The sequence below is a fragment of the Rhincodon typus genome, chromosome 23, assembly GCF_021869965.1.
Source record: "Rhincodon typus isolate 14 chromosome 23, sRhiTyp1.1, whole genome shotgun sequence".
Taxonomy (NCBI): domain Eukaryota; kingdom Metazoa; phylum Chordata; class Chondrichthyes; order Orectolobiformes; family Rhincodontidae; genus Rhincodon; species Rhincodon typus.
In genome coordinates this window covers 1,572,835-1,581,498 of record NC_063354.1, presented here as the reverse complement: position 1 = coordinate 1,581,498, position 8,664 = coordinate 1,572,835, and the positions used below count along the sequence as shown (strand labels likewise).

Genomic DNA, 8,664 nt, shown 5'->3' with positions numbered 1-8,664 from the left:
ACGCCAATACCAATCACGCCAATACCTATCACACCAATACCTATCACAGCAGTACCAATCTCACCAATACCAATCACAGCAGTACTTATCTCACAAAAACTCTCAAACCGATATCTGTATTGCATCTAGTTTGAAAGAACTGGTGCCTGTTCTTGTGAGATTATCAAGTGGTTTCCTCTACCACACACCCACAGGCCAAGCAGGCTTCCCAATGAACGATCAACTTCAACATTAGAAGATAAACTGGAAACCTGCTTGCATTCCTGAGTTAATGGTCTCTATCCCTGTGTCACTAATAGGCTCCCTCTCTCCCCATATCTGCTCACTGCCCAGCACCCTCTCCGTCCATATCTGCTCACTGCCCAGCACCCTCTCCCCCATATCTGCTCACTTCCCAGCACCCTCTCCCACCATATCTGCTCAGTGCCCAGCACTCTGTCCCCCCATATCTGCTCACTTCCCAGCACCCTCTCCCAATATATCTGCTCTCTGCCCAGCACCCTGTCACCAGCCATATGTGATCACAGCCCAGCACTGTCTCACTCCCATATCTGCTCACTGCCCAGCTCCCTTTCACCCCCATATCTGCTCACTGCCCAGCGTCCTCCCACTCCCATATCTGATCATTGCCCAGCACCCTCTCACCCCATATCTGCTCTCTGCCCAGTACCCTCTCTCCCCCATATCTGCTCACTGCCCAGCACCCTGTCACCACCCATATCTGATCACTGCCCAGCACTCTCTCACCCCCATGTTTGATCACTGCCCAGCACTCTCCCACCCCCATATCTGCTCACTGCCTAGCACCCTCTCATCCACATATCTGCTCACTGCCCAGCACCCTGTCACCACCCATATCTGATCACTGCCCAGTATCCTCTCTCCCCCTATATCTGCTCACTGCCCAGCACCCTCCCACCCCTATATCTGCTCACTGCCCTGCACCCTCTCACCACGTAGACCTGCTGCACAGATCCCATTGCAACTGTCTGCAGCAATATAACTGCTAGAGACAGGGAATGTGTCATTTAATCATTTCCTAACCTGGACAATGAGCTGGAAAAGAACTGCAAGGATTTACACATTGAAGGGATCACAGATTGAAGTTCAGCTTCACCTGATGCAGCTTCCTTCTGCTCTTTGGGGATCTTCGCTTAGAACTGAGGATCCTCATGCTCCACATCCCATAATATGCTGTTTGTCTCACCCACAGGATGGAAGATTGCAACCTGGAGACCAACTGGTGTCCATAAACAAGGAGTCCCTGATTGGCGTTACAGAGGAAGAGGCCAAGAGCATTCTCACCAGACTGAAGCTAAGGTGAGGATTGCAGGGGGGCAGAGGACTAGACCGTGCAGCAGTGTTGGGTCCCACACGTAGCACATGTAAATGCTGAACTATTTACATTAAAATACATAGACTTTACAGGACAGAGAGTGGCCATTTGGCCCTTTGGTCCATGTTGGGATTCATACTGCATACAAACCTCCTCCGAGTTTACCTCACCCTGTCAAAATGTCCTTCTAATCTTTCCTTCCTTGTGCATCAGTACTATTTTCCTTATATGATTCCTTGTAGGTAGCAAATTCTACATTTTAGCGACTCTCTGTTAAAGAGGTTTCTTCTGGATTCCCTACTGGTCTCGTTCGTGACTGTCTCAAACCTCTGTCCAAGTCCTAATTTGCCCCAAGTCCTCTTCCTCTCACTCCGGTGCTCAGTAATCTGCACTGACTCTTAATTAAGCAACATTTTAAATTTTAAAATTCTCATCCTTGATTTGAATCCTCCCCACACCCAGCTCGCTGTCAGTGGAACCCCTTCCAGGCCCACCGTCCTTGAACTCTTTGCATTCCTCCAATTCTGTGCTTTTTTTTCTTTATTCATTCATGGGATGAGGGCATCGCTGGCTGGGCAGCATTTATTGCCCATCCCTAATTGCCCAGAGGGCAGTTAAGAGTCAACCACATTCCTGTGGGTCTGGAGTCACATGTAGGCCAGACCAGGTAAGGATGGCAGTTTCCTTCCCTAAAGGACATTAGTGAACCAGATGGGTTTTTCCTGACAATCGACAATGGATTCATGGTCATCATTAGATTCTTAATTCCAGATATTTATGGAATTCAAATTCCACCATCTGCCGTGGCAGGATTCGAACCCGTGCCCCCGGAATGTTATCTGGAACTCTGGATTAACAGTCCAGCGATAATAGCACAAGGCCATCACCTCCCCTAGGAGGCGCTATAGTGTGTCCCTCGATTTTAATGCTGTACCTTTGGTGGCCGTGTGTTTGGTGGCCTGAGCCCTAATCTCTGGAATTCCTTTGTTCTACCCCTTTCACCTTTAAGACCCGTTCCCTAAAACCTTTGTCTTTGACTAATGTTCTACTCAGCTAGCCTAATGTCTCCTTTTGAGACTTGGTATCAAATCATGTTTAATTATTCTCGTCTGAAGTACCTAAGTACATTTTACTGGTGGGTAGCTGGGTGCAGTGTACAAGTGAGAGGGAGCTGTTGCAATAGCCAAGCTCCTTCAGGGGGTTGAATGACTAATCACCAGTTCCTGGTGGGATTTTTTCCTACATCGACACTTTCTCTACTATATTTTCCCAATTATAATCTGAATCTGACAATGCTGATATTTTGGATGGAAGGCAGTAGTGTTATCCCAGGCTTGTTTCAGAGAGATTTAAACCATGATCATTGTGACAGGTGTCTTCATTGTCTCTGCTTCAGGTCCGAGGGAACGGTGGAGATTGCTTTTGTGCGCAAGAGCCCTCAGTCCAACTCTGCCTGCAACATGCCGAATCCTAGGGCTCAGACTCCTTCATCTCCCACTAGCACTGGAAATGTGAGGAAGCCTACGGGGTTCAGCTTACTATCAGCCCCTCCAAGCCTCCACCCAGCCATGCAGTCAACCCCACAGCCCAACACTGACAACACTGCGTCAGCCAAAACAAATCAAGTAAGGGTCATGGCTACAGGGAGTGGCCAGGACAGAGGGAAGGTACAGTCGGTGCAGGGAGTGGCCAGGACAGAGGGAGGGTACAGTCGGTGCAGCGAGTGGCCAGGACAGAGGGAGGGTACAGTCGCTACAGGGAGTGGCCAGGACAGAGGGAGAGTACAGTCAGTGCAGGGAGCGGCCAGGACAGAGGGTGGGTACAGTCGGTGCCGAGAGTGGCCAGGACAGAGGGAGGGTACAGTCGGTGCATGGGGTGACCAGGACAGAGGGAGAGTACAGTCAGTGCAGGGGGTGACCAGGACAGAGGGTGGGTACAGTCGGTGCAGGGAGCGGCCAGGACAGAGGGAGGCTACAGTTGCTACAGGGAGTGGCCAGGACAGAGGGAGGGTACAGTCGGTGCAGGGACTGGCCAGGACAGAGGGAGGGTACAGTTGGTGCAGGGAACGGCCAGGACAGAGGGAGGATACAGTCGCTACAGGGAGTGGCCAGGACAGAGGGAGGCTACAGGCACTCAGGGAGTGGCCAGGACAGAGGGAGGGGACAGTCAGTGCAGGGAGCGGCCAGGACAGAGGGAGGGTACAGTCGGTGCAGGGAGCGGCCAGGACAGAACGAGGGTACAGTCGCTACAGGGAGTGGTCAGGACAGAGGGAGGGTACAGTCGGTGCAGGGAATGGCCAGGACAGAGGGAGGGTACAGTCGGTGCAGGGAGTGGTCAGTACAGAGGGAGGGTACAGTCGGTGCAGGGAGTGGCCAGGACATAGGGAGGGTACAGTCGGTGCAGGGAGCGGCCAGGACAGAGGGAGGGTACAGTCGGTGCAGGGGGTGACCAGGACAGAGGGAGGGTACAGTCGGTGCTTTAATGCAGTTCGGTTATAGCTTATGCAATTGGAGGGTGGAGTGTGGGCGAGTGTTGAACATTACAGGTGCAGCAACAAGACTGCTGCTTGTAATGTTTTGTATTTGATTTTCATTGACAGGGCAAATCAGGAAGTAAGAAGATTGATCAGTCCTCAGTGCTGCCACCAGTTAACAGTTCACCTGATCCAGCCTGTGCAGGTAAAAGCTGTGGCCTAGCCAACATTCCCATGGGAACAGACTAAGTATCCACAAGGCAATACTATCCCTTACTCCCCCACTCTTTCCATTCTTCCCGAAAATGTTAGCTTTGTTTGAATGGGTATGTCCTGGCCTCAAGGAGCAGGATTAATCCAATTCAAAAAATTATCTCACAATTAGCCAACTGTTAATCACTAACAAAGTCTTAGTAAGTGACACCAACAGTGCTACAGCAATAAGCTGTTCATTGATGCTAGGTTTGGCTCCAGCAAGGCCATCATAGCCTTGTTTCAAACACGAACAAAAGAGTGGAATTTCAGTGGTGAATTGACAGGGTCTGCCCTTGGTATCAAGGCAGCATTTGACTGACTATAACACCGAGGAGCCCTAGCAATATTGAAGTTGGAATGGAACCAGTGCTGTGGTGAAAGTGGGTGTGGGGGTGTGGGGGGAAGGTGGGGGTGTTGTAGTTCCAAGTGCAAGCTGTCCACATTTGGAATCATAATAAGTACAAAGTAACATGATCGTGGTTGTTGGATGCCAGTGTAAGTGTAAATGTAAGTGGGAAGTTCGCTGATTGTTGCACTACATTCAGCAACATTTGTGACTCCTTGGATTATGATTTGATTTGATTTATTGTTGTACCTGTTGTACACGTACTTGAGTACAGTGAAAAGTTTTGTTTTGTGAGCAATACAGGTAGATCATAATATACAAGGACATACAGGTCGTGGGGTCTTTAGACAGAGAGAGGCATACAGGGTTACAGCTGGATGGGAGGTGCACAAATTAGGGAGGTCCATTCCACAGTCTAATAACAGCAGGGAAGAAGCTGTTCTTGAACCTGTTGGTGCATGTGTTCAAGCTTCTGTATCTTCTGCCTGACCGAAGAAGTTGTAGGAGAGCATTACTGGGGTGGGAGGGGTCTTTGTTGATGTTGGCTGCCTTTCCATGGCAACAGGAAGTGTAGGTGGTGTCCATGGATGGGATGTTGGTTTCCATGATGGTCTGGGCTGTGCGCACAACTTTCTGTAGTTTTTTAACGGTCCTGGCCAGAGCAGTTGCTGTACCAAACCATTATGCATCCAGATAGAATGCTTTCAGTGGTGCATCTGTAAAGGTTGGTGAGGGTCCTTATGGCCATGCTGAATTTTCTAAGCCTCTTGAGGAATAAGAGGCGTTATTGTGCCTTCTTGACTTTCGCATCTACGTAGGAAGTCCAGGACAGATTGTTGGTTGTTGCCACTGCTAGCAACATCTCGCTCGTGACCCTTTCAACCTCAGGTTCGTTGATGTAGATGAGGGCATGTCCTCCTCAAGCATTCCTCAAGATGTCCATGAAATGCTCACCTTGTCAGCACTGTCACATTCAGTTAATGAATTAAAAAATTATCCTGGCTCTTCAGTGAAAATGTTGTCTGCTTTCCCAAATGGTAATGAAAGCCACTCTGCACTATTTTGAAGAAGGACACTGGCATCATGTCGTGTGTCCTGAGGCCAATATTTAATACTCAATCAACATCACCACAACAGTGTTTCTGGCCATTATCATGTCACTGTTTGTGGGATCATGTTGTGTGGAGGTTGGCTGCTACATTTCTTTAAAACTTAAGCTGCTGTACCTGGCTTTTGGAGTGTTTGATGGGGGACAGCGCAGAGGGAGCTTTACCCTGTATCTAATCCCATGATGTCCCTGTCCTGGGAGTGTTTGATGTGGGATAGTGTAGAGGGAGATTTACTCTGTATCCGACACCGTGCTGTCCCTGTCCTGGGAGTGTTTGATGGGGGATAGTGTAGAGAGAGCTTTACTCTGTATCTAACCTCATACTGTCCCTGTCCTGGGAGTGTTTGATGGGGGACAGTGTAGAGGGAGCTTTATTTTGTATCCAACCCCATACTGTCCCTGTCCTGGGAGTATTTGATGGGGGACAGTGTAGAGAAGCTTTGATCTGTATCTAACTCGGTTAACAAGAAAGGATCTTTTGTAGACTGAAATGAGCTAAGGACTGTTTTAAAAACCACAGATTGTGGAAGCGATTATTGTAGGTTAGCAAAGCAGGCTACCAATACTCATTGTAAGAGCTGTTTGCACAAGCAGCAGGGGGAGCTGATTGGCTGGTACACCCTGCATCTACAAAGAGAGATTCAGCCAGCAACAAGTTGCTATTTGGTCTGTGGAATGGTCACCAATTGTCGATGAAAAAGTCCTTCTGCTTGCCAGTAACTATGTGATTGGTCTCCAGGTAGCTGAACAGCTTGTGGGTGTGAACGATATGGGCAGAAACCAATAGATTTTCAGGAAAGGAGGTGGTGCCTTTCTCTCAGTGGCAAAACATACCAGAAGCCTGAAGCAAGCCTATTTATTATCCCTCACTAGTTGCTGTAACCAATAAGTCAGAGCCTTCATAAGTAATGGCCCTGTGACTCTGGGTCTCCTTCAAGCAAGAGAAAGTACCTGCTGAAGGAAGATCAGGGAGCAGCGAGTCCTGAGAGCCAAAAGAATCATGTCAGTGAACCCTGTGGCAGGGACCATTGAACTGCTCACCCAGCTTTCCCTCCATCCGTAACACCATTCGTTTTGGTCTGTCTGTGTCTGTATGTAATGTGCATGTGGGTGGGTTTTATAAGGGGCTTAGAGTTTTAACTGGTGGTGTAATTTGTTGATAGTTCATAATTGTTTGTCTTGTGGCTAGAGTCTATATATTTGTATTAAATAGTCATTCCTGTTAAGTACAGAAACCTGGTCCATACTTTATGTTAACTTGCATTTAAGGGGAGTGACAGACTAATGGTATTATCACTGGACTGTTAATTCAGAGACCCAAGTAGTGTTCTGTGGGCCCGGGTTCAAATCCTGCCACAGCAGATGGTGCAATTTGCATTCAATAAAAAGAAAACTGGAATTGTGTCTAACAATGACCATGAACATTGTCAATTGTCAGGAAAAACCCATCTGGTTCACTAATGTCCTTTAGGGAGGGAAACTGCTATCCTTACCTGGTCTGGTCTACATGTGATTTCAGACCCACAGCAATGTGGTTGACTCTTAACTACCCTCTGGGCAATTAGGAATGGGTCATAAATGCTGGCCTAGCAATAAGGAAAAGCGAGAGACAAATTGGGGAATTTTGCATACTTTAATAAAGTTTTTAACTTTTGTGGTGAATCTGAGAATAGTGGGGATTGATTTCCAGTGCGCCACCCAGTGAGGTGTGACGCAATTTAGAAGGAGATTTACTCTGTATCTAACCCCGTACTGTCCCTGTCCTAGAAGTGTTTGATGGGCACAGTGTAGACCGAGCTTTACTGTGTATCAAACTCTGTGCTGTCCCCGTCCCAGTTGTGTTTGTTGAGAACAGTGTAGAGTAAGCTTTACTTTCAGTTTAAAGAGTAGGGAGGTTTTTTTTTCATTGTAAAAGAGTGAAGTAAGCTTTAGTTCGTATCTAACTCCGTGCTGTACTTGTCCTGGGAGTGTTTGTTAGGGACAATGTTAAGAGGGCACTGCTTCCAAATAAAAAAAACAGTAGGCTGTTTTGCTCTGAATCTAGCCCCATGCTGTACCTGTCCTGGGAATGTTGATTGGGATTGTGTTGAGGGAACTTTGTTTAAAGGAGTCAAGGGATGTTTATGCTGTATCTAACCACATGGTGTTCCTGTCCTGGGAATGTTTGATGGGGACGGTGTGGATGGTGACTGTATTGAAATGTTCAATGTTTTGTCTCTCTGCTCCAAATTGGACTCAGTGATCTTTTTCCCTGCCTGTCAATTTTTAAAAATCCATGCTTTGAACGCCATGGGAGCAAACTTTTGAATCTAAAGACTGTCATTACTTATCGGAAATGGACTATATCACCAAGGTAAAATACTAATCATCTGAATATAATCTTGATATGACAGGCAAAGTGTCTGGGCTCCTTAACTGTGAAAGGAAATAAAATAGATGTTTTTCTTCTTGCTGAAAAGAGTTGAATGAATGAGCTAGTTCTATGCTTTTAAATGAGGTATGTACAGTTGCTGCAGTACATCACAACAAAGGAACTGCTCGCTCATATTTCCCTTTGTCAAAATTGCTACGATCAATAGATTGCGCAGTCTGCAGGTAATGAGAAACCTTCCACATCTCACAGTGTATCGAGTTGCCTTAGTAACTGCATTTTCAGGTCAGAAGTGGGAGTGAGAAATGTGGAGGCGTCACTCCTCCACCAACCCCCATCCGTTCAGTTTGGTACAGCCGGCAGGTGCTTGAACCCACTGTCTGTATACAGCTTCTTCCTCTCGTTTATTAAAAACCAGGGGGAGGGGGACAAATGTGAACAGCTTTGAGCTGAGATTGGAATTGTAGGTTTCAGCATCCAACGCAAGTTTCTCAACTTAGTGCTCACAAAATTTACACTTAAATATAAAATATGTGTATCGGTCAGTGAGACATGTACCGGTCAGTGCACTGTGTACCGGTCAGTGCTCTGTGTACCGGTCAGTGCTCTGTGTACCGGTCAGTGCGCAGTGTACCAGTCAGTGTACTGTGTACCGGTCAGTGCTCTGTGTACCGGTCAGTGCACAGTGTACCGGTCAGTGAGACATGTACCGATCAGTGCTCTGTGTGCCGGTCAGTGAGACATGTACCGATCAGTGCTCTGTGTACTGGTCAGT

General features: G+C 47.5%; 1 protein-coding gene across 1 annotated transcript in view; it reads left to right on the top strand.

Annotated features, from left to right (window-relative positions):
* Positions 1-8,664, top strand: part of stxbp4 (syntaxin binding protein 4) — a 208,635-nt gene that overhangs the window by 84,421 nt on the left and 115,550 nt on the right. The window contains exons 4-6 of the mRNA XM_048610619.1: positions 1,214-1,320; positions 2,733-2,961; positions 3,936-4,014. Of these exons, the coding sequence (XP_048466576.1) occupies positions 1,214-1,320; positions 2,733-2,961; positions 3,936-4,014 (415 nt within the window). The remainder of the gene's footprint in view (positions 1-1,213; positions 1,321-2,732; positions 2,962-3,935; positions 4,015-8,664) is intronic.